This window comes from Nerophis lumbriciformis, linkage group LG17 (genome assembly GCF_033978685.3).
Source record: "Nerophis lumbriciformis linkage group LG17, RoL_Nlum_v2.1, whole genome shotgun sequence".
Lineage (NCBI taxonomy): Eukaryota > Metazoa > Chordata > Actinopteri > Syngnathiformes > Syngnathidae > Nerophis > Nerophis lumbriciformis.
In genome coordinates, this window is record NC_084564.2 from 43,356,311 (window position 1) to 43,383,857 (window position 27,547).

Genomic DNA, 27,547 nt, shown 5'->3' on the forward strand with positions numbered 1-27,547 from the left:
AGCCGCACCTAAAAACCACAAATTTACTCAAAAGCTGACAGTGCGGCTTTTAACCCGGTGCGCTTTATATATGGATTAATATTACGATTCATTTTCATAAAGTTTCGATCTCGCAACTTCGGTAAACAGCCGCCATCTTTTTTCCCGGTAGAACAGGAAGCGCTTCTTCTTCTACGCAAGCAACCGCCAAGGTAAGCACCCGCCCCCATAGAACAGGAAGCGCTTCTTCTTCTACTGTAAGCAACCACCCGCCCGCGTAGAAGAAGAAAAAGCGCGCGGATATTACCGTACGTTTCATTTCCTTTGTGTGTTTACATCTGTAAAGACCACAAAATGGCTCCTACTAAGCGTCAGGGATCCGGTTCATGAAAAGACGCAATCTCTCCATCCGCACACGGATTACTATTTCACAGCAACTGATATTCCTGTGAACCGCACTGTGGATACAACGGGAGCACGTACGGTGAATATTCGCACCACAGGGAATGAGAAGTCATCCTTCACTGTGGTTCTAGCTTGCCATGCTAATGGCCAGAAACTTCCACCCATGGTGATATTCAAAAGGAAGACCTTGCCAAAAGAGACCTTTCCAGCCGGCGTCATCATAAAAGCTAACTCGAAGGGATGGATGAAGAAAAATTGAGCGAGTGGTTAAGGTAAGTTTAAGTTTACGCGAAGAGGCCGGGTGGCTTTTTTCACGCAGCTCCGTCCATGTTGATATACGACTCCATGCGCGCCCACATCACGCTGGTTTTTAATATATTATTAAAGTTTGACTGACCTATCTGACTGTTTTTTTGACATTCCTTTAGCGCAGTTAGATGCGGCTTACAACACCGGGCGGCTTATAGGTGGACAAAGTTTTGAAATATGCCGTTCATTGAAGGCGCGGCTTTTAACCCAGGGCGCCTTATGGTGCGGAAAATACGGTATATTTGTTTAGAAAACAAAGAAAAACACATGATTTTCAGTAAACCTAATACAGCTGAAGCTCGGAATTGGAATTTCCTAAATGTCGAATAGTCCGGAGGACCAAGCAAAACCTTTTAGGGGAAAATCAATACTTCTTTATTAATATTATATGCAGATAAGGTCATGAGACATGAACATATAAATTAAATACACAAGTAAAGGGATTTAATTAACTCAAATATAGGGCTGAAACGACGCGTCGACGTAGTCGACGTCATCGGTTACGTAAATACGTCGAGGACGTTTTTGTTCGTCGACGCGTCGCATATTTACGTCACACTACCGTTATGGCGGAGCGCAAAGCAGACGATGCGAGCGGTGCGAGCGAGGGGAAAAAAGCACGCCAAAAGTCGTCAAAAGTGTGGGAGTATATATATATATATATATATATATATATATATATATATATATATATATGATATGTGTGTGTATGTTACTCAGTAGTTTTTTCACAACATTCTTTTTACTTTTACTCAAGTAAATATTTGGGTGACTACTCCTTACTTTTACTTGAGTAATAAATCTCTAAAGTAACAGTACTCTTACTTGAGTACTCTACCCACCTCTGCTAATAATGTTGTTGTATGCACACTGTGTCGAGCGGAAGTGGCCTATCATAGCAGCACAACGGCAGCGTCCTTGCCATCACCATCAACTAGTCAATCGTCCGCGTGAGTATACGTTGTCATCATTACACAAAAACATGAATGTGTCATTTGTATCTGCGTTGTAAATTCATAAACTAAAGCACCGTTTCGCTCTGAGAGGAGCGTTTGGCGTGCCTGTTCAGTGTTTACAAAGACGCGCTCCTCTTTAACGCTAACGTTAATTAGTTGTGCAAATACCTTTTACAACATTAACAATTACGTATACTATGTACAAACGAACAATTAACTTTCACTTTAATCATACTATCATTGTTGTGTTATTAAGCAAAATAAGCAAAAGTTTTACTTTTGTTGAAATGTTTACACTGTTGTTACAGAATATTTCGTTTTGCACTTTTTTGTATTGGATGTTTATCTTTATTTTTGCACATTTTAGCAAATAAGCAATACTTTTACTTTTGTTGAAATGTTTACACTGTTGTTACAGAATATTTCCGTTTTGCACTTTTTTGAATTGGATGTTTATCTTTATTTTTGCACATTTTAAAGCAAAATAAGCAATACTTTTACTTTTGAAATGCTTATACTATTGCAGAATATTAAGATTTGCACTGGATGTTTACTTTTATATTTGCACATTAAAAGCAAATAAGTTACTTTTAATTTTGTTAAATGTTTACATTGTTACAGAATATTTTGTCATGTTGTTGTCAATGTTGACTGAGTGGCCATACTTTTTTTTTTGTAAATAAAAGCCATGCCTTTTGAAAAAACTGGCCTACATTTATTTTTTCATCTTCATTTTAAATAAAAAAAATAATCGGTAAAAGGAAAAATAATCTATAGATTAATCGAAAAAATAATCTATAGATAAACCGATTAATCGAAAAAATAATCTATAGATTAATCAATAGAAAAATAATCGTTAGCTGCAGCCTTACTCAAATATACCTACAAACGAGGCATAATGATTCAATATGTACATACAGCTATCCTAATAATCATGTTAGCATCGATTAGCTCGCATTATGACTGATTAGCACTACAACAAGTCGATAATGTCAACAAAGCTCACATTTGTGCATTCATGCACATCTTAAAACTGTCATGTCTGTGTAATCATGTTTTGTCTGAGTCATGTTTTGTTTAGTTTCTGGCTTTTCACTCCCTTGTCTTGTTTGCATGATTACCCATTAGTTTCACCTGTTCCACGTTTGGACTCATTGTGCACTCTTGTTTGTCACCATAGCAACCATTAGTTTTCACCTGTCACGTCACGCACCTGTTTCACGTTTTGAGTCACGCACCTGCTTTCACTAATCATGTCCATAGTATTTAAGTTCATTCATTTTCTGTTGTTCGTCCTGACGACATCAACACATTTATGCTCTGTTCATGCCTGATACTTCTGCCCATGTCAATTCCTCAAGCAACTACTTTTGTCCAAGCCAAGTAAGTTTTTGTTCCATATTTATAGTCTTTTTGGTTTCATAGTTTGTTCTCCGCCATTGTGCGTGTTTTTTGTTTGTACTTTTTTGCTATAGTCTTTTGGTTTCATAGTTTTATTCTCCGCCACTGTGCGCGCTTTCATTTATTCCTTTTTTTGATAATAATAAATCATGTACCTTCATTCCCGTCTCGCCCGTGCCAACTTTCCGTTGCATCCCGGAAAAGCATACTCCCAGGACCAAGTCATGACAAAAACATGTGGTGGAAAAACAACGGAGAGTTCAAGGACCGCCAAATTTTGTAGCACAAAACGGCGCTGCGCCAAATACTCTCATCAGAGAATCATGTTTAATGGAAACAGAGGGATTTCTAACAATTAGGGAGGTTTGTGTCATGTGTCGGAGGCAGATATTTACATATATCCGAATTTAAGTGTTACTTCTTTTAATTTCATAATCATATTACAAAACAGCTAGTGTTTTTCTTCCAAATGTGGTCTTTTGGTTGTCTGCAGAACTGTGTGCTTAACCTTGAAGTGAGGAATGTTAGAGAGCGAGATAATAAGCATGTGTTTTGGCTAGAGAGACATGACTGCCAGGGGGGGAAGGAAGAGAGACTTAAGAGGAGAGGGGGTTTGGTCAAGGGGGGGCAGGCCATCTTAGCGGCGCGATAGAATGTTCTATGCTGGACTGGTCTCAATGTATATATGCAAAGCTTTGCAAATATATTACAAAATACCTATTCTGTCTCTGGTGGTTTTTCAACTCAGCTTTAAGTGTCGTAAAGAGCTTGGGAGCGACTTGTGACTTGAATTCCCTGGGAGGAACAACTGGTCCAAAACGCAACACATGCTTGTTCTCCTACAAAATACATATCACAACAAAAACTGTATTTTTCCCTCATCTTTTTTTCATTTTCATACATTTTTAAGAAAGCTCCAGGGAGCCACTAGGGCGGCGCTAAAGAGCCCGATGTGGCTCTAGAGCAGACTTGGGCAAACTAAGGCCCCGGGGCCACATGCGGCCCGTTAAGCTTTTTCAATCTGGCCCGCCGAACATTCCCAAATCATTTATCTACATCTTTAGGATGCAAAGTGTAGCTGCCATTATGATGTGCACTCATGTTTTCTAATGACTGTAAGTCTTCAACTATACTAAGTATTTAATTGGTTGGAATCTGCACTTTTGCATAATATACTAGTTACTATGGTCATCTAAATAGTTACTATGGTCATCTAATGAATTACTATGGTCATCTAATGAGTTACTATGATTATCTAATGAGTTACTATGGCCATCTAATGAGTTACTATGGTCATCTAATTAGTTTATATGGTCATCTAATGAGTTACTATGGTCATCTAATTAGTTACTATGGTCATCTAATGAGTTACTATGGTCATATAATTAGTAACTATGGTCATCTAGTGAGTTACTATGGTCATCTAGTGAGTTACTATGTTCATCTAATTAGTTACTATGGTCATCTAATGAGTTACTATGATCATCTAATGAGTTACTATGGTCATCTAATGAGTTACTATGATCATCTAATGAGTTACTATGATCATCTAATGAGTTACTATGATCATCTAATGAGTTACTATGATCATCTAATGAGTTACTATGGTCATCTAATGAGTTACTATGGTCATCTAATGAGTTACTATGATCATCTAATGAGTTACTATGGTCATCTAATGAGTTACTATGGTCATCTAATGAGTTACTATGGTCATCTAATGAGTTACTATGGTCATCTAATGAGTTACTATGATCATCTAATGAGTTACTATGGTCATCTAATGAGTTACTATGGTCATCTAATGAGTTACTATGATCATCTAATGAGTTACTATGGTCATCTAATGAGTTACTATGATCATCTAATGAGTTACTATGGTCATCTAATGAGTTACTATGGTAATCTAATGAGTTACTATGGTCATCTAATGAGTTACTATGGTCAACTTATGAGTCCCTATGGTCAACTTATGAGTTACTATGGTGATCTAACGAGTTACTATGGTCATCTAATGAGTTACTATGGAAATCTAATGAGTTACTATGGTCATCTAATGAGTTACTATGATCATATAATGAGTTACTATGGTCATCTAATGAGTTACTATGATCATCTAATGAGTTACTATGGTCATCTAATGAGTTACTATGATCATCTAATGAGTTACTATGGTCATCTAATGAGTTACTATGGTCATTTAATGAGTTACTATGGTCATCTTATGAGTTATTATGGTCATCTAATGAGTTACTATGGTCATCTAATGAGTTACTATGGTCATCTAATGAGTTACTATGATCATCTAATGAGTTACTATGGTCATCTAATGAGTTACTATGGTCATCTAATGAGTTACTATGATCATCTAATGAGTTACTATGGTCATCTAATGAGTTACTATGGTCATCTAATGAGTTACTATGGTCATCTAATGAGTTACTATGGTCATCTAATGAGTTACTATGGTCATCTAATGAGTTATTATGATCATCTAATGAGTTACTATGGTCATCTAATGAGTTACTATGGTCATCTAATGAGTTATTATGATCATCTAATGAGTTACTATGGTAATCTAATGAGCTACTATGGTCATCTAATGAGTTACTATGATCATCTAATGAGTTACTATGGTCATCTAATGAGTTACTATGGTCATATAATGAGTTACTATGGTCATCTAATGAGTTACTATGATCATCTAATGAGTTACTATGATCATCTAATTAGTTACTATGGTCATCTAATGAGTTACTATGGTCATCTAATGAGTTACTATGGTCATCTAATGAGTTACTATGAGCATCTAATTAGTTATTATGGTCATCTAATGAGTTACTATGAGCATCTAATTAGTTATTATGGTCATCTAATGAGTTACTATGGTCATCTAATGAGTTACTATGATCATCTAATTAGTTACTATGGTCATCTAATGAATTACTATGGCCATCTAATGAGTTACTATGGTCATCTAATGAGTTACTATGATCATCTAATGAGTTACTATGGTCATCTAATGAGTTACTATGGTCATCTAATGAGTTACTATGGCCATCTAATGAGTTACTATGGTCATCTAATGAGTTACTATGACCATCTAATGAGTTACTATGGTCATCTAATGAGTTACTATGATCATCTAATGAGTTACTATGGTCATCTAATGAGTTACTATGGTCATCTAATGAGTTACTATGATCATCTAATGAGTTACTATGGTCATCTAATGAGTTACTATGGTCATCTAATTAGTTACTATGGTCATCTAATGAGTTACTATGGTCATCTAATGAGTTACTATGGTCATCTAATGAGTTACTATGGTCATCTAATGAGTTACTATGGTCATCTAATTAGTTACTATGGTAATCCACGTCATAGCAGGTCAGACGAGGCACCAAGCAGTGTGGGTGGGGAGCGTTTCCACAGAGTGTTTCCAGGCAATGTTGAACATATTTTGAGTCTAAAAAATGCAGGACGTGTTTCAGGTATTTTGCTCGTTGAGGGTCTGAGTCGTTGATAACAAGACTGAAGTTGTCAACCATGGGAATCAGCACCTCCAAGTCCGAGTCCATGGTTCTCGCCCGGAAAAGGGTGGAGTGCCATCTCCGGGTTGGGGAGGAGATCTTGCCCCAAGTGGAGGAGTTCAAGTACCTCGGAGTCTTGTTCACGAGTGATGGTGAAATCGACAGGCGGATCGGTGCGGCGTCTTCAGTAATGCGGACGCTGTATCGATCCGTTGTGGTGAAGAAGGAGCTGAGCCGGAAGGCAAAGCTCTCAATTTACCGGTCGATCTACGTTCCCATCCTCACCTATGGTCATGAGCTTTGGGTTATGACCAAAAGGACAAGATTAGGTCTCTGCTTTTTGCAGATGATGTGGTCCTGATGGCTTCATCAGGCCAGGATCTTCAGCTCTCGCTGGATCGGTTCGCAGCCGAGTGGGAAGCGACTGGGATGAGAATCAGCACCTCCAAGTCCGAGTCCATGGTTCTCGCCCGGAAAAGGGTGGAGTGTCATCTCCGGGTTGGGGAGGAGATCTTGCCCCAAGTGGAGGAGTTCAAGTACCTCGGAGTCTTGTTCACGAGTGAGCGAAGAGTGGATGGTGAGATCGACAGGCGGATCGGTGCGGCGTCTTCAGTAATGCGGACGCTGTATCGATCCGTTGTGGTGAAGAAGGAGCTGAGCCGGAAGGCAAAGCTCTCAATTTACCGGTCGATCTACGTTCCCATTCTCACCTATGGTCATGAGCTTTGGGTTATGACCAAAAGGACACGATTAGGTCTCTGCTTTTTGCAGATGATGTGGTCGTGATGGCTTCATCTGGCCAGGATCTTCAGCTCTCGCTGGATCGGTTCGCAGCCGAGTGGGAAGCAACTGGGATGAGAATCAGCACCTCCAAGTCCGAGTCCATGGTTCTCGCCCGGAAAAGGGTGGAGTGCCATCTCCGGGTTGGGGAGGAGATCTTGCCCCAAGTGGAGGAGTTCAAGTACCTCGGAGTCTTGTTCACGAGTGAGGGAAGAGTGGCTGGTGAGATCGACAGGCGGATCGGTGCGGCGTCTTCAGTAATGCGGACGCTGTATCGATCCGTTGTGGTGAAGAAGGAGCTGAGCCGGAAGGCAAAGCTCTCAATTTACCGGTCGATCTACGTTCCCATCCTCACCTATGGTCATGAGCTTTGGGTTATGACCGAAAGGACAAGATCACGGGTACAAGCGGCCGAAATGAGTTTCCTCCGCCGGGTGGCGGGGCTCTCCCTTAGAGATAGGGTGAGAAGCTCTGTCATCCGGGAGGAACTCAAAGTAAAGCCGCTGCTCCTCCACATGGAGAGGAACCAGATGAGGTGGTTCGGGTATCTGGTCAGGATGCCACCCGAACGCCTCCCTAGGGAGGTGTTTAGGGCACGTCCGACTGGCAGGAGGCCACGGGGAAGACCCAGGACACGTTGGGAAGACTATGTCTCCCGGCTGGCCTGGGAACGCCTTGGGAGAGGGAAGTCTGGGCTTCCCTGCTTAGGCTGCTGACCCCGCTACCCCACCTTGGATAAGCGGAAGAAGATGGATGGATGGATGAAGTTGTCAACCAAATGCACAAACTAAAAAGCATGCCTGAGTCAATGCAAGTTGCTTTTTTGCCATAATTTACCACCGTTTTGGAAATTTGGTATGATTCCATCTGCGGTTTAAAGGTTAGATTTAATGGAGCTTTTAGATTGTTACAATTGGAAAGGCCTAAAATGTTGCTAAAAAGTGGAAGCCAAGACTGGAGGACATCATCTGTGTGAACATGTCATGACCAAAATGATCATTATTGCCGCAGTATTGTTGAATGTGCTCAAAAAAGCACATAATGAAATATTCTGACCAAGTTTTTTTTTTTTTTTTTAAAGAAAACACACTATTTTGCTTGTTTTATGCTGCTTATGCTTCACCGGTTTTAGTCTTAGTATTGTATTTGTTTCAATGGCAAAGCTTTTATTGTTTTGAATATTGGTTTATTCTGCAGCACTTTTAAGATGAAAAGTGGGTAGCAAATAAAAAGTAGCATAAGTATTTATTATTTCTGGCGGGCGTTGTGTGGGCTCAACAAACCTCGGTCTCTTCTCCTCTGAGTAAAGAATGATCACTCTGTGCCAACACAGCACAGTTTGTACATTCAATAGCTTAGTAACAGTGGATCAAACTGCAATGCATTTACCGTATTTTCCGCACTATAAGGCGCACCTAAAAACCACACATTTTCTCAAAAGCTGACAGTGCGCCTTATAACCCGGTGCGCTTTAATATATGGATTAATATTAAGATTCATTTTCATAAAGTTTCGGTCTCGCAACTACGGTAAACAGCCGCCATCTTTTTTCCCCGTAGAAGAGGAAGTGCTTCTTCTTCTACGCAAGCAACCGCCAAGGTAAGCACCCGCCCCCATAGAACAGGAAGCGCTTCTTCTTCTACTGTAAGCAACCACCCGCCCGCGTAGAAGAAGAAGAAGCGCGCGGATATTACGTTTCATTTCCTTTGTGTGTTTACATCTGTAAAGACCACAAAATGGCTCCTACTAAGCGACAGGGATCCGGTTCATGAAAAGACGCAATCTCTCCATCCGCACACGGACTACTATTTCACAGCAACTGCCTAAAGACTTTCAAGAAAAGCTGGCTACTTTCCGTGCATATTGTAAAAACAAGATAGCTGAAAAAAAGATCCGGCCAGAGAACATTATCAACATGGACGAGGTTCCACTGACTTTTGATATTCCTGTGAACCGCACTGTGGATACAACGGGAGCACGTACGGTGAATATTCGCACCACAGGGAATGAGAAGTCATCCTTCACTGTGGTTCTAGCTTGCCATGCTAATGGCCAGAAACTTCCACCCATGGTGATATTCAAAAGGAAGACCTTGCCAAAAGAGACCTTTCCAGCCGGCATCATCATAAAAGCTAACTCGAAAGGATGGATGGATGAAGAAAAGATGAGCGAGTGGTTAAGGGAAGTTTACGCGAAGAGGCCGGGTGGCTTTTTTCACGCAGCTCCGTCCATGTTGATATACGACTCCATGCGCGCCCACATCACGCTGGTTTTTAATATATTATTAAAGTTTGACTGACCTATCTGACTGTTTTTTTGACATTCCTTTAGCGCAGTTAGATGCGGCTTATAACACGGGGCGGCTTATAGGTGGACAAAGTTTTGAAATATGCCGTTCATTGAAGGCGCGGCTTATAACCCAGGGCGGCTTATGGTGCGGAAAATACGGTATCAGAAAATGGAAGACATACAAGACCACTGATAATCTCCCTCGATCTGGGGCTCCACGCAAGATCTCATCCCGTGGGGTCAAAATGATCATGAGAACGGTGAGCAAAAATCCCAGAACCACACGGGGGGGACCTGGTGAATGACCTGCAGAGAGCTGGGACCAAAGTAACAAAGGTTACCATCAGTAACACACTACGCCGACAGGGAATCAAATCCTACAGTGCCAGACGTGTCCCCCTGCTTAAGCCAGTGCATGTCCAGGCCCGTCTGAAGTTTGCCAGAGAGCACATGGATGATACAGCAGAGGATTGGGAGAATGTCATGTGGTCAGATGAAACCAAAATAGAACTTTTTGGTATAAACTCAACTCGTCGCGTTTGGAGGAAGAAGAATACTGAGTTGCATCCCAAGAACACCATACCTACTGTGAAGCATGGGGGTGGAAACATCCTGCTTTGGGGCTGTTTTTCTGCTAAGGGGACAGGTTGACTGATCCGTGTTAAGGAAAGAATGAATGGGGCCATGTATCGTGAGATTTTGAGCCAAAACCTCCTTCCATCAGTGAGAGCTTTGAAGATGAAACGTGGCTGGGTCTTCCAGCATGACAATGATCCCAAACACACCGCCCGGGCAACGAAGGAGTGGCTCCGTAAGAAGCATTTGAAAGTCCTGGAGTGGCCTAGCCAGTCTCCAGACCTCAACCCCATAGAAAATCTGTGGAGGGAGTTGAAAGTCCGTGTTGCTCGGCGACAGCCCCAAAACATCACTGCTCTCGAGAAGATCTGCGTGGAGGAATGGGCCAAAATACCAGCTACTGTGTGTGCAAACCTGGTGAAGACCTATAGTAATCGTTTGACCTCTGTAATATAACCTTTGTTGGCAATAACAAAGTATTGAGTTGGATTTTTGTTATTGACCAAATACTTATTTTCCACCATAATTTACAAATAAATTCTTTAAAAATCCTACAATGTGGATTCCTGGATTCTGTCTCTCACAATTAAAGTGTACCTATGATGAAAATTACAGACCTCTGTCATCATTTTAAGTGGGAGAACTTGCACAATTGGTGGCTGACTAAATCCTTTTTTGCCCCACTGTAGGTTTTGAAAAATAAAAGGATAGGAGGCTCGTATCTGTCAAAGGAAATGAGTACTTCAATTGCAACCATTTTCAACAAAAAACAGAATGTCCTCTGGGATTGTGTACTCAGTTTGTCATGGTATGATGTGTATTGCTTCAAACGGGCCTTTGGACTTGCTTTCAGGCAAATAATCTTATGTGGCAAGCAGAAAAAGTGAACTTTAAATGCCATGGCTGTCCTCAGGATTTGGACACGGTGGTAGAATCACACTATTGCTTCTTATGTGTAACACATATGGAAGGATGCTCATACAGGGATCTACCATGAGACAGCTGATACCATCAAAGCAATAAAACATACTGTATGGCACATGAATCATTGCCCGTCTGCCCTCGCTATAAATTATTCTATTATGAATGCTTGTTGTTTACATCTTTGAGTAACGGGCAATTTCAAGACCAACAAACTAACAGAAGAATGACAATTGAGACATTGAGAAATGAGATTTGCTCAGCAATATATCAACTTCCACCTTTCACTTTACGGTGCCATGAATATTTAGACTTCAATCGATAAGAAAAAGTTTACTGTACAATTTATGGTGCATCAATTTAGTAAGTCGGACACGTTTCCAGTGAGGGTTGGACTCCGCCAAGGCTGCCCTTTGTCACCCATTCTGTTCATAACTTTTATGGACAGAATTTCTAGGCGCAGTCAAGGCGTTGAGGGGATCTGGTTTGGTGGCTGCAGGATTAGGTCTTGCAGATGATGTGGTCCTGATGGCTTCATCTGGCCAGGATCTTCAGCTCTCGCTGGATCGGTTCGCAGCCGAGTGTGAAGCGACTGGGAATGAGAATCAGCACCTCCAAGTCCGAGTCCATGGTTCTCGCCCGGAAAAGGGTGGAGTGCCATCTCCGGGTTGGGGAGGAGATCTTGCCCCAAGTGGAGGAGTTCAAGTACCTGGGAGTCTTGTTCACGAGTGAGGGATGAGTGGATGGTGAGATCGACAGGCGGATCGGTGCGGCGTCTTCAGTAATGCGGACGCTGTATCGATCCGTTGTGGTGAAGAAGGAGCTGAGCCGGAAGGCAAAGCTCTCAATTTACCGGTCGATCTACGTTCCCATCCTCACCTATGGTCATGAGCTTTGGGTTATGACCGAAAGGACAAGATCACGGGTACAAGTGGCCGAAATGAGTTTCCTCCGCCGGGTGGCGGGGCTCTCCCTTAGAGATAGGGTGAGAAGCTCTGTCATCCGGGGGGAGCTCAAAGTAAAGCCGCTGCTCCTCCACATCGAGAGGAGCCAGATGAGGTGGTTCGGGCATCTGGTCAGGATGCCACCCGAACGCCTCCCTAGGGAGGTGTTTCGGGCACGTCCGACCGGTAGGAGGCCCCGGGGAAGACCCAGGACACGTTGGGAAGACTATGTCTGCCGGCTGGCCTGGGAACGCCTCGGGGTCCCACAGGAAGAGCTGGACGAAGTGGCTGGGGAGAGGGAAGTCTGGGCTTCCCTGCTTAGGCTGCTGCCCCCGCGACCCGACCTCGGATAAGCGGAAGAAGATGGATGGATGGATGGATTTATTTACACATATACACACACATGACACTCATCTACTCATTGTTGAGTTAAGGGTTGAATTGTCCATCCTCGTTCTATTCTCTGTCACTATTTTTCTAACCATGCTGAACACCCTTTCGCAGGTACCCAGAAAGGTTTCAAGTACCACCAAAAAAACTGAATCTCTGAAGACAGTATAAAAATCTGTGTTAAAGGTGTACAAATACTGTTTGTATAATAAGCATGTTATTTTTTTACAAATGAGGGTTAAGAGTTCAGTACTAAAAAAAAAAAAAAAAAAAAGAATGTGGCTTAAGTACAGTTTTTTAATTGAGCTGCTGCATTTTTTGGTTGGGTTGTTTATTTCTTTTGAGTAACTTCTATACATTTCTAAAAGGGGAATAATGTAATAGAGTGATCTATGTTTGTCTGTTGCCATCTCCTGGTGAATGTTGGCTATAGCGTACTGGGGTTACTTTTTGGTTGGCCAACGATTTACGCGGTGTTGCGCACCTGACGTCACTCAGGTCCGCATGGAGCTGGAGGGGGCGTGGCTTCCAGCTCCGCCTGAATTTCGGGAGATTTTCGGGAGAAAATTTGTCCCGGGAGGTTTTTTGGGAGAGGCGCTGAATTTCGGGAGTCTCCCGGGAAAATCCGGGAGGGTTGGCAAGTATGCCAGTAATGAACCAAGACAACATGTATCTGGGCGCTTTCAAAAGTTCTGCTAAAACAATTATTGTTGCTTTACAAAAAGCATGCAAAGTGCAACATTTATCCCATATGCAATATTCAGATTCAATTATAATACCACTCCATTTTATGAGAGCCACTCTGACCCCGTTTTAATGAGGGCACCATTTCCGCACATGTCTACTTATTGGGCAGGCTGAACAATGAGGTGGGATCAAGGTTTGCCAGCAATTAGCATCTTATTTCAACAGTTTCATAGTAGAGTAATAGTTTCATTTTTGTGAAGTGTTAGATCATGGTGACTGTCAGAATAATTGTATGTACCTTATCACAAAACTTTCTGTTTCCACGAGTTCCCGGTGAGAGGACAAAAGCTGTCTTTGATCTTACCGAGCAAAAGGCTTGTAAAACTCCACTGTGTACGATGGGAAGCGACATGAAGGTGTCGGTTTCTTTGATCTATTGTGATCCACAGGAAGATACTCATCCGTGGCCATGGATTAAGTACTGGCTGTCCAAAGTCGGGATCCGGGGTGGACCGCTCGCCTGTGCATCGGTTGGGGACATCTCTGCGCTGCTGACTTGTCTCCGCTCGGGATGGTCTCCTGCTGGCCCCACGATGGACTGGACTCTCACTATTATGTTAGATCCACTATGGACTGGACTCTCACTATTATGTTAGATCAACTATGGACTGGACTCTCACTATTATGTTAGATCCACTATGGACTGGACTCTCACTATTATGCTAGATCCACTAAGGACTGGACTCTCACACTACTATGTTAGATCCACTATGGACTGGACTCTCACTATTATGTTAGATCCACTATGGACTGGACTCTCACTATTATGTTAGATCCACTATGGACTGGACTCTCACTATTATGTTAGATCCACTATTGACTGGACACTCACTATTATGCTAGATCCACTATGGACTGGACTCTCACACTATTATGTTAGATCCAATATGGACTGGACTCTCACTATTATGTTAGATCCACTATGGACTGGACTCTCACTATTATGTTAGATCCACTATGGACCGGACTCTCATTATTATGTTAGATCGACTATGGACTGGACTCTCACACTATTTTGTTAGATCCACTATGGAATGGACTCTCACTATTATGTTGGATCCACTATGGACTGGATTTTCACTATTATGTTAGATCCACTATGGACTGGACTCTCACTATTATGCTAGATCCACTATGGACTGGACTCTCACACTATTATGTTAGATCCACTATGGACTGGACTCTCACACTATTATGTTAGATCCACTATGGACTAGACTATCACACTATTATGTTAGATCCACTATGGACTGGACTCTCACACTATTATGTTAGATCCACTATGGACTGGACTCTCACACTATTATGATAGATCCACTATGGACTGGAATGTCACACTATTATGTTAGATCCACTATGGACTGGACTATCACACTATTATGTTAGATCCACTATGGACTGGACTATCACACTATTATGTTAGATCCACTATGGACTGGACTATCACACTATTATGTTAGATCCACTATGGACTGGACTCTCACACTATTATGTTAGATCCACTATGGACTGGACTATCACACTATTATGTTAGATCCACTATGGACTGGACTCTCACACTATTATGTTAGATCCACTATGGACTGGAATCTCACACTATTATGTTAGATCCACTATGGACTGGACTATCACACTATTATGTTAGATCCACTATGGACTGGACTCTCACACTATTATGTTAGATCCACTATGGACTGGACTCTCACACTATTATGTTAGATCCACTATGGACTGGACTCTCACACTATTATGTTAGATCCACTATGGACTGGACTCTCACACTATTATGTTAGATCCACTATGGACTGGACTATCACACTATTATGTTAGATCCACTATGGACTGGACTCTCACACTATTATGTTAGATCCACTATGGACTGGACTCTCACTATTATGTTAGATCCACTATGGACTGGACTCTCACTATTATGTTAGATCCACTATGGACTGGACTCTCACACTATTATGTTAGATCCACTATGGACTGGACTCTCACAATATAATGCTAGATCCACTCGACGTCCATTGCACCAGTCGCCCTCGGGGCCCCCACATCTACGGTCCTCTCCAAGGTTTCTCATTGTCCCATTGGGTTGAGTTTTTCCTTGCCCTGATGTGGGATCTGAACCGAGGATGTCGTTGTGGCTTGTGCAGCCCTTTGAGACACTTGTGATTTAGGGCTATATAAATAAACATTGATTGATGATCGTCTTGACCCGCGGATAGGAAGCAGGACCTGACGCAAGCTCCAGGTATCTTTTCTTTGAACTGTTTTGTGACCGAGGGCAACAGCTGTTTACGACCCCCTCTCCCTTTAGAAACAGCTGTTGCCATGTAATCAGGGAAAGTCCAAATAAAAGAGGAGGCGTGCAATCCTTTCGTCAGAGCGTGGGACGACACTGTACAAGAGTGCAGGTGTACGCGCTCTCCTCATTGAGATAAATTGAATCATGTCTCTATTTAATTCCTTGCTTCTTGTCTGTTTAATAGATGTCATCTGTGTTTGAACCTGACAGTGACTGTTTTAAAAAGCACAAGTAAGATGTATTCACCTCTCACTTGGAAGAAACCCAGGGACTCGTCACACTTTTTTTTTTAGGTACCCTAGCCCATACTTGCCAACCCTCGCGGATTTTCCGGGACACTCCCGAAATTCAGCGCCTCTCCCGAAAACCTCCCGGGACAAATTTTCTCCCGAAAATCTCCCAAAATTCAGGCGGAGCTGGAGGCCACGCCCCCTCCAGCTCCATGCGGACCTGAGTCCGCTTTCCCACAACATAAAGAACGTCTACAGTAAAGCAGCCCGTCTGCCGTAAACAGCAATGTTGTGACACTCTTAAACGGGACAATACTGCCATCTAGTGCATTTGATGAAAGCACTTTTGTGCGTGCCACACAGCAATGCATCATCAGCGAGGGTGTTCAGCATGGTTAGAAAGATAGTGACAGAGAATAGAACAAGGATGGACAATTCAACCCTTAACTCAACAATGAGTAGATGAGTGTTATGTGTGTGTATATGTGTAAATAAATGAACACTGAAATTCAAGTATTTCTTATATATATATATATATATATATATATATATATATATATATATATATAAATATATATATATATATTAGAGATGCGCGGTTTGCGGGCACAACCGCGGAGTCCGCGGATTATCCGCGGATCGGGCGGATGAAATAAAAAAAAATTAGATTTTATCCGTGGGTCAGGTCGGGCGGTTGAAAAAAAAAAAAAATTAGATTTTAAATAGATTCAGGCGGGTGGCAGTTAAACCAATTGGTAAATATATATACATAGTTAAATGTTGTTACCCACATACGAAAAACGAGCAGGCACCTGCAGCATATGCCACAACAGAAGAAAAAAAAAAAAAAGAGATGGACACTTTTACGGAGCGGAGAAGGGACGCCTCGCCGGGGTCCGGGACCGAGGCCCCTTCCCCCGAAAGGGCCCCACTGGGAGCCGTAGCTGAGGCGATCCGCGAGAAGGGCCCGACGCACGTCCAGGGTCACCACCGCGCCCACCGCACCGACACCCCGCCTCGTCCGCCTTCGCCGCAGCTTACCTGCCCGCCACCCCCGTGGCCGGGGGCTCGTAACAGGGGTCACTCCGCGCGCTCCGCCCGCGCAGCTTACCTGCCCGCCACCCCTGTTGCCGGGGGCGCGTAACAGGGGTCACTCCGCGCGCAGTGCGCTCACGAAAGGGGTGGGGCTCACCCTGGTTGATATAGACAGCAGGACGGTGGCCATGGAAGTCGGAACCCGCTAAGGAGTGTGTAACAACCCACCTGCCGAATCAACTAGCCCTGAAAATGGATGGCGCTGGAGCGTCGGGCCCATACCCGGCCGTCGCCGGCAGCGAGACGCGCTTGGAGGTGCGCTCAGCGCGGCTCCCATATGATTGCGCACTGGTGTGCGTCTGGGCCGTGACAGCGTGGCACGCGAATGTCTGTGCTGCATTGGATCAGTCTCCTTTCTTTAACAGGCAAAAGCTTTATAACCTCACTAATGCCTTGTATCGTCTATATTAGATATATAACAACGGGCGGGTGCGGGCGGATGCGGTTCTGATTAAATGTTAGTCGGGTGGATGGCGGATGGTTGACGACTTTCTGATGCGGTTGCGGATGAAATAATTGCCTATCCGCGCATCTCTAATATATATATATATATATATATATATATATACCGTATTTTCCGCACCATAAGGCGCCCTGGGTTAAAAGCCGCGCCTTCAATGAACGGCATATTTCAAAACTTTGTCCACCTATAAGCCGCCCGGTGTTGTAAGCCGCATCTAACTGCGCTAAAGGAATGTCAAAAAAACAGTCAGATAGGTCAGTCAAACTTTAATAATATATTAAAAACCAGCGTTCTAACAACTCTGTTCACTCCCAAAATGTACGCAAATGTGCAATCACAAACATACGTATATCAACATGGACAGAGCTGCGTGAAAAAAGCCACCCGGCCTCTTCGCGTAAACTTAAACTTACCTTAACCACTCGCTCATCTTTTCTTCATCCATCCCTTCGAGTTAGCTTTTATGATGACGCCGGCTGGAAAGGTCTCTTTTGGCAAGGTCTTCCTTTTGAATATCACCATGGGTGGAAGTTTCTGGCCATTAGCATGGCAAGCTAGAACCACAGTGAAGGATGACTTCTCATTCCCTGTGGTGCGAATATTCACCGTACGTGCTCCCGTTGTATCCACAGTGCGGTTCACAGGAATATCAGTTGCTGTGAAATAGTAATCCGTGTGCGGATGGAGAGATTGCGTCTTTTCATGAACCGGATCCCTGACGCTTAGTAGGAGCCATTTTGTGGTCTTTACAGATGTAAACACACAAAGGAAATGAAACGTACGGTAATATCCGCGCGCTTTTTCTTCTTCTACGCGGGCGGGTGGTTGCTTACAGTAGAAGAAGAAGCGCTTCCCGTTCTATGGGGGCGGGTGCTTACCTTGGCGGTTGCTTGCGTAGAAGAAGAAGCGCTTCCTGTTCTACCGGGAAAAAAGATGGCGGCTGTTTACCGAAGTTGCGAGATCGAAACTTTATGAAAATGAATCGTAATATTAATCCATATATAAAGCGCACCGGGTTAAAAGCCGCACTGTCAGCTTTTGAGTAAATTTGTGGTTTTTAGGTGCGGCTAATAGTGCGGAAAATACGGTATATGAAATACTTGACTTGGTGAATTCTAGCTGTAAATATACTCCTCCCCTCTTAACCACGCCCCCAACCCAACCACGCCCCCCGCACCCACCCCCCACCCCCCACCTCCCGAAATTGGAGGTCTCAAGGTTGGCAAGTATGCCCTAGCCTGTCCAATGACTAAATGCAAACACAATTTGCAAACGTATTTGTTTTCTGTTATGGCAAGAAACCAAAAACTTCTGAATGAAAGCACACAAAAAGGCCTGTTGGATGTCTGGTGGCTAGTATAAAATATGGAAGACTGAGAATTAAGTGAGTCATTTGTATTTGCTGATTGCTTTCATTAGAGAAACACAAGTTGATTTAATAGACTCCGTAATGGTGGAATTCAAACTTTTAAATGAAGTGTTCACGGGCGTGTGCTTCCAAAGACACAGGGAAAGCTCTGGGTGAGACAGAAGCGAGAGTGATGAGACCAGATCCCGATCATCAGAACCTGTCTTTTCCGTGATAAGAAAAGCTGGAAGTTGAATGAACTTACGATTGAGATGTAGGTATGACGATGGTGTGATAAAGCTGAGAGCAGTAAAGAATGACACGCCAGTCCAATATAAATTCAGCTTGATGTAAAATAATACTGTACTCAAAATATCCATCTCGCCTGAAAAGTTGATGGGAAGCACCCAGCATTAAAATCCCCTGTCCATCTCAAAAAAAAGGTTAGTATCGACTTAACATCTATAAAAAGGAAGCCACTCTGTGTTCAATGATGGAAGCTATTTTCTTAAATAGGACACTTAGCAGGCAGTGTTCCCTGGAAACATCAGCCAACTAAAGACCGCGGGGATGAGGAGAAAAAGGAAAACCCGGCAGTTTTTGTCAGTGTATTCTATCGGGGGCCTCAGGTGAATGCTTAACAGTATATGTGCTTCATTTTACCAAGCCATCTTTTGTTTAGCACAATGTAGGCCAAAACACAGGCTAGTGGAAAAGACAAAAAGTACATTAATATTGAGGTGTCTCTCACTACAAACTTGGGGCTGGCCGTGTGATGGAGTGCTGCTGTGCAATCAGGCACATGCCCGCTGAAATGAGATGTAATTAACAAGAATCATATTCTTTCTGTTCTCTGACTCTGAGCAGAAGAGTTTATGATATCAGCACAGTCCCAAACCGGTGGCTTATTTTTGTACCAAAACCAGAATTGAGTTGCAGACAGAGAATCGTGATAACAGTCTTGCCTGCCTGATGAGTGCCGAGCGGCCACAGTGTTATGACTTAGGACGCCAGCTTGAGTTCTACAGCCGCTGGCGCTTATCCATCCATCCATCTTCTTCCGCTTATCCGAGGTCGGGTCGCGGGGGCAGCAGCCTAAGCAGGGAAGCCCAGACTTCCCTCTCCCTAGCCACTTCGTCCAGCTCCTCCCGGGGGATCCCGAGGCGTTCCAAGGCCAGCCGGGAGAAATAGTCTTCCCAACGTGTCCTGGGTCTTCCTCGAGGCCTTCTACCGGTCGGACACGGCCTAAACACCTCCCTAAGGAGGCGCTCGGGTGGCATCCTGACCAGATGCCCGAACCACCTCATCTGGCTCCTCTCCATGTGGAGGAGCAGCGGCTTTACTTTGAGCTCCCCCCGGATGACAGAGCTTCTCACCCTATCTCTAAGGGAGAGCCCCGCCACCCGGCGGAGGAAACTCATTTCGGCCGCTTGTACCCGTGATCGTGTCCTTTCGGTCATAACCCAAAGCTCATGACCATAGGTGAGGATGGGAACGTAGATCGACCGGTAAATTGAGAGCTTTGCCTTCCGGCTCAGCTCCTTCTTCACCACAACGGATCGATACAGCGTCCGCATTACTGAAGACGTCGCACCGATCCGCCTGTCGATCTCACGATCCACTCTTCCCTCACTCATGAACAAGACTCCGAGGTACTTGAACTCCTCCACTTGGGGCAAGATCTCCTCCCCAACCCGAAGATGGCACTCCACCCTTTTCCGGGCGAGAACCATGGACTCGGACTTGGAGGTGCTGATTCTCATCCCAGTCGCTTCACACTCGGCTGCGAACCGATCCAGTGAGAGTTGAAGATCCTGGCCAGATGAAGCCATCATCTGTAAAAAGCAGAGACCTAATCCTGCAGCCACCAAACCGGATCCCCTCAACGCCTTGACTGCGCCTAGAAATGATGTCCATAAAAGTTATGAACAGAATGGATGACAAAGGGTAGCCTTGGCGGAGTCCAACCCTCACTGGAAACGTGTCCGACTTACTGCCGGCAATGCTAACCAAGCTCTGACACTGATCATACAGGGAGCGGACCGCCACAATCAGACAGTCCGATACCCCATACTCTCTGAGCACTCCCCACAGGACTTCCCGAGGGACACGGTCGAATGCCTTCTCCAAGTCCACAAAGCACATGTAGAGTGGTTGGGCAAACTCCCATGCACCCTCAAGGACCCTGCCGAGAGTATAGAGCTGGTCCACAGTTCCACGACCAGGACGAAAACCACACTGTTCCTCCTGAATCCGAGGTTATATATCAAGAAAACATCCCGATACAACATTTCCCCAACTGCGAACATACCTTTCAATGATGTCGGCGATGGCACAGGCAAACATCTGCAGGCCCTCCGGAAGCTGTAGAGCCACTGGAAACAGAACGGTAGTCAAGCAAACAATAGCTACAGTATGTGCACATAGACACATTTAAACAGATTAAAAGCCTACCGTAATCGGAATAAAAATGCTTGCCATTCGGAATATTCTGACCCGATCACACACATTTGGATCAAAATGTCATTCCAATCGACCGGTGTGGTTTCGGCCAAAAGTCATTTGGATCTTCCGAAATTCGGGCTAGAATTATCCTGAGTACGCATGTCTTTGATGTCAGCTATACTTTGGCGGTGGAGCAGGGACTAAATGTAACAGTTTCGGAATTAAGTGATTGTCTTGCGGCTGCCCCCCCCTTATCAACATGTACAGAAGTAGCGTTAAATACTGTTGAGTTTATTGCTCTAAAACAAGACTAGCAAAAACAAAAGTATGATCTGGAGTGTCATGTGTCGATGTAACAATAAAAGAAGAGATTTATTTTGTTTTATTCAAACACATGCACGGAATGTCGTAACATGAAGACGTACCGCAAACCGTACAAAAGCACAACAAACAAAGCACAGGACAGCTCCATTTTAAAAAAAGAGATAAAACAAAAGTAGTGAACAGTAGGAAAAAAATATATATAAATACCGTGGTATACTGGCTCACCTGCACTGGCTTCCTGTGCACTTAAGATGTGACTTTAAGGTTCTACTACTTGGGTATAAAATACTAAAGGGTCTATCTTGCTGATTGTATTGTACCATATGTCCTGGCAAGAAATCTGCGTTCAAAGAACTCCGGCTTATTAGTGATTCCCAGAGCTCAAAAAAAGTCTGTGGGCTATAGAGCGTTTTCTATTGGGGCTCCAGTACTATGGAATGTTCTAGTAGTAACAATTACAGATGCTACCTCAGTAGAAGCATTTCAGTCCCATCTTAAAACTCATTTGTATACTCTAGCATTTAAATAGCCCCCCTTTTAGACCAGTTGATCTGCCGTTTCTTTTCTGCTCTGCCCCCCTCTCCTTCGTGGAGAGGGAGGGCACAGATTCGGTGACCACAGATGTTGCGCTAGCTGTCCAAAGTCGGGACCCAGGGTGGACCACTCATCTGTGCATCAGTTGGGGACATCTCTGTGCTGCTGACCTGTCTCCACTCAAGATGATCTCCTGCTGGCCCCACTATGGACTGGACTCTCACTATTATGTTAGATCCACTATGGACTGGACTCTCACACTATTATGTTAGATCTACTATGGACTGGACTCTCACTATTATGTTAGATCCACTATGGACTGGACTCTCACTATTATGTTAGATCCACTATGGACTGGACTCTCACTATTATGTTAGATCCACTATGGACTGAACTCTCACTATTATGCTAGATCCACTATGGACTGGACTCTCACACTATTATGTTAGATCCACTATGGACTAGACTCACACTATTATGTTAGATCCACTATGGACTGGACTCTCACTATTATGTTAGATCCACTATGGACTGGACTCTCACACTATTATGTTAGATCCACTATGGACTGGACTCTCACTATTATGTTAGATCCACTATGGACTGGACTCTCACACTATTATGTTAGATCCACCATGGACTGGACTCTCACACTATTATGTTAGATCCACTATGGACTGGACTCTCACTATTATGTTAGATCCACTATGGACTGGACTCTCACACTTTTATGTTAGATCCACTATGGACTGGACTCTCACAATATTATGCTAGATCCACTATTGACTAGACTCTCACACCATTATGTTTGATCCACTATGGACTGGACTCTCACTATTATGTTCGATCCACTATGGACTGGACTCTCACACTATTATGTTAGATCCACTATGGACTGGACTCTCACACTATTATGTTAGATCCACTATGGACTGGACTCTCACACTATTATGTTAGATCCACTATGGACTGGACTCTCACACTATTATGTTAGATCCACTATGGACTGGACTCTCACACTATTATGTTAGATCCACTATGGACTGGACTCTCACACTATTATGTTAGATCCACTATGGACTAGACTCTCACACTATTATGTTAGATCCACTATGGACTGGACTCTCACACTATTATGTTAGATCCACTATGGACTGGACTCTCACTATTATGTTAGATCCACTATGGAATGGACTCTCACTATTATGTTAGATCCACTATGGACTGGACTCTCACACTATTATGTTAGATCCACTATGGACTGGACTCTCACTATTATGTTAGATCCACTATGGAATGGACTCTCACTATTATGTTAGATCCACTATGGACTGGACTCTCACACTATTATGTTAGATCCACTATGGACTGGACTCTCACACTATTATGTTAGATCCACTATGGACTGGACACTCACTATTATGTTAGATCCACTATGGACTGGACTCTCACACTATTATGTTAGATCCACTATGGACTGGACTCTCACACTATTATGTTAGATCCACTATGGACTGGACTCTCACACTATTATGTTAGATCCACTATGGACTGGACTCTCACACTATTATGTTAGATCCACTATGGACTAGACTCTCACACTATTATGTTAGATCCACTATGGACTGGACTCTCACACTATTATGTTAGATCCACTATGGACTGGACTCTCACTATTATGTTAGATCCACTATGGAATGGACTCTCACTATTATGTTAGATCCACTATGGACTGGACTCTCACACTATTATGTTAGATCCACTATGGACTGGACTCCCACAATATTATGCTAGATCCACTCAACGTCCAGTCGCCCGGGGTATTATGCACAATACTGCAAAACTGCTAAAACATGCCATTTACGGCCCTTATACACACACCATAGTAATACAGTATGTTGAAGCACATTAGATCTGACTATAATAGCCGTAATGCTCCAACAATCCATCAAGCGGTGCGACTTCATTGCTAACCAAAGTCCTACTAAAACATTTTGACAGATTTTTGAGCGCCGTGTAATGTTCTATATTCTCAATGGAACATTTAAAGTTTTGGTGTCGTTTACTGGCGTCTTCTTGCAGTTTGCACATACCTCTTAGGTGTGACCGCCATCCACTTACACCATGTACCAAATAAAATAGCTTTGAGGTCGGTAAAAACAACCAGAATTATTCCGTACATAAAGTGCACCGGGTTATAAGGTGCACTGTCCATTTTTGAGGAAATACAATATTTTTAAGTGTTACCTTATAGTCCGAAAAATAATAATAACACATTTTTGAAGCTTCTCAGGTGGAATTCTTTCCCATTCTTGCTTGATGTACAGCTTAAGTTGTTCAACAGTCCGGGGGTCTCCCTTGTGCTATTTTAGGCTTCATAATGCACCACACATTTTCAATGGGAGACAGGTCTGGACTACAGGCAGGCCAGTCTAGTACCCGCACTCTTTTACTATGAAGCCACGTTGATGTAACACGTGGCTTGGCATTGTCTTGCTGAAATAAGCAGGGGCGTCCATGGTAACGTTGCTATGTTGCTCCAAAACCTGTATGTACCTTTCAGCATTAATGGTGCCTTCACAGATGTGTAAGTTACCCATGTCTTGGCCACTAATACACCCCCATACCATCACAGATGCTGGCTTTTACACTTTGCGCCTATAACAATCCGGATGGTTCTTTTCCTCTTTGGTCCGGAGGACACGACGTCCAGAGTTTCCAAAAACAATTTGAAATGTGGACTCGTCAGACCACAGAACTCTTTTCCACTTTGTATCAGTCCATCTTAGATGAGCTCAGGCCCAGCGAAGCCGACAGCGTTTCTGGGTGTTGTTGATAAACGGTTTCCGCCTTGCATAAGAGAGTTTTAACTTGCACTTACAAATATAGCGACCAACTGTAGTTACTGACAGTGGGTTTCTGAAGTGTTCCTGAGCCCATGTGGTGATATCCTTTACACACTGATGTCGCTTGTTGATGCAGTACAGCCTGAGGGATTGAAGGTCACGGGCTTAGCTGCTTACGTGCCGTGATTTCTCCAGATTCTCTGAATCCTTTGATGATATTACGGAGCGTAGATGGTGAAATCCCTAAATTCCTTGCAATAGCTGCTTGAGAAAGGTTTTTCTTAAACTGTTCAACAACTTGCTCACGCATTTGTTGACAAAGTGGTGACCCTCGCCCCATCCTTGTTTGTGAATGACTGAGCATTTCATGGAATCTACTTTTATACCCAATCATGGCACCCACCTGTTCCCAATTTGCCTGCACACCTGTGGGATGTTCCAAATAAGTATTTGATGAGCATTCCTCAACTTTATCAGTTTTTATTGCCACCTTTCCCAACTTCTTTGTCACGTGTTGCTGGCATCAAATTCTAAAGTTAATGATTATTTGCAAAAATTGTTTATGAGTTTGAACATCAAATATGTTGTCTTTGTAGCATATTCAACTGAATATGGGTTGAAAATGATTCGCAAATCATTGTATTCCGTTTATATTTACATCTAACACAATTAGGGCATCAGCTAACGATTATTTTTCTATTGATTCATCTATAGATTATTTTTTCGATTAATCGGTTAATCTATAGATTATTTTTTTCGATTAATCTATAGATTATTTTTCCTTTTACCGATTTTTTTTTTTAATTTAAAATGAAGAGGAAAAAATAAATGTAGGCCAGTTTTTTCAAAAGGCATGGCTTTTATTTACAAAAAAAAAAGTATGGCCACTCAGTCAACATTGACAACAACATGACAAAATATTCTGTAACAATGTAAACATTTAAAACTTTTAACATTTAACAAAATTAAAAGTAGCTTATTTGCTTTTTAATGTGCAAATATAAAAGTAAACATCCAGTGCAAATCTTAATATTCTGGAATAGTATAAGCATTTCAAAAGTAAAAGTATTGCTTATTTTGCTTTAAAATGTGCAAAAATAAAGATAAACATCCAATACAAAAAAGTGCAAAACGGAAATATTCTGTAACAAGTGTAAACATTTCAACAAAAGTAAAAGTATTGCTTATTTGCTAAAATGTGCAAAAATAAAGATAAACATCCAATACAAAAAAGTGTACAGTGTAAACATTTCAACAAAAGTAAAAGTATTGCTTATTTTGCTTAATAACACAACAATGATAGTATGATTAAAGTGAAAGTTAATTGTTGGTTTGTACATAGTATATGTAACTGTTAATGTTGTAAAAGGTATTTGCACAACTAATTAACGTTAGCGTTTGTGACACGTCTTGTGCCGTGGGGTTCTTTCAGGACCGACAGACTGAACGCCAGACGGCTTTGCCAGGTTTACAATCTTTTAATTTTACACAAAGTCTTTTCTCTTCCAACTGCGCGGATCGCGCACCTGGGCACGATTGCGGCGTCGCTCCCGGCGCGCCCCGCCTCGCCGCTCGCTCGCCGCCGCCGCCTCTCCACAGCGTTAAAGAGGAGCGCGTCTTTGTAAACACTGAACAGGCACGCCAAACGCGCCTCTCAGAGCGAAACGGTGCTTTAGTTTATGAATTTACAACGCAGATACAAATGACACATTCATGTTTTTGTGTAATAATGACAACGTATACGCACGCGGACGATTGACTTGTTGATGGTGATGGCAAGAACGCTGTCGGGGGTTTTCTTTTCAAATGTTCGTTCATAGCTGTTGTGCTGCTATGATAGGCCATTTCCGCTCGACACAGTGTGCATACAACAACATTAGGCCGTTTATTGAAATACTCCCACACTTTTGGCGACTTTTGGCGTGCTTTTTTCCCCTCGCTCGCATCGTCTGCTTTGCGCTCCGCCATGACAGTAAAGTAGAGTGACGTAAATATGCGACGCGCCGACGCACAAAAACGGCGTCGACGTATTTACGTAACCGATGACGTCGACTATGTCGACGCGTCATTTCAGCCTTAAACACAATTCCCCAACTCATATGGAAACGGGGTTTGTAATTTGTTGATTGTTTTACCTGTGTTCTATGCAGGCAGACAATTCTATGAATTCATGTTTCCCCAAGTGGGATACAATACTGTAAATGTGAGACCGCCACACTATTCACAATCAAGTGTGCACCACTGGCAGGGAATATAATCTCAAGTCAATTCGCCCTCTGCCACTGCAGTGATATTGGTTTATTTGAAAGAGTGATGGGCTGTTGGAAGTATACAGTAGTGCAAACCAATCGCCACAGATTCATCCCTCCATCTGCTCTTTTTGTGTGTGTTTCTTCACACCATGCTTGATAGTAAAGACATTGCTCCACTTGTTATTTATCTGTGCAATCATAACCACGTACGTTTGCTATCATATATGTGGGCAGCATGTGAAATTCATTCTCTTGCAGATATTGGCCACATTGTAGCTGTTTTTTTTTTGGTTGACAAGCACCAAATCAGGTAATAAATATGGATGAAGTGATTAATAAACTACCGGGAGGCCTACTGATTGTTCCACATGTTTACAAATGCGGATCTGTTCATCCACATCAAAATGAACCAGTAATGAAAAACATTGTTCTTAGTTTTATGACAGGCAGACAAAGCGAAGATTTAATAAAA

General features: G+C 43.0%; 1 protein-coding gene across 1 annotated transcript in view; it reads right to left on the minus strand.

The window, feature by feature from the left end:
- dph1 (diphthamide biosynthesis 1) overlaps positions 1–27,547 on the minus strand; it is a 260,590-nt gene that overhangs the window by 191,842 nt on the left and 41,201 nt on the right. Inside the window, exon 4 of the mRNA XM_061973227.1 lies at positions 20,986–21,049. Coding sequence (XP_061829211.1) covers positions 20,986–21,049 — 64 coding nt within the window. The remainder of the gene's footprint in view (positions 1–20,985; positions 21,050–27,547) is intronic.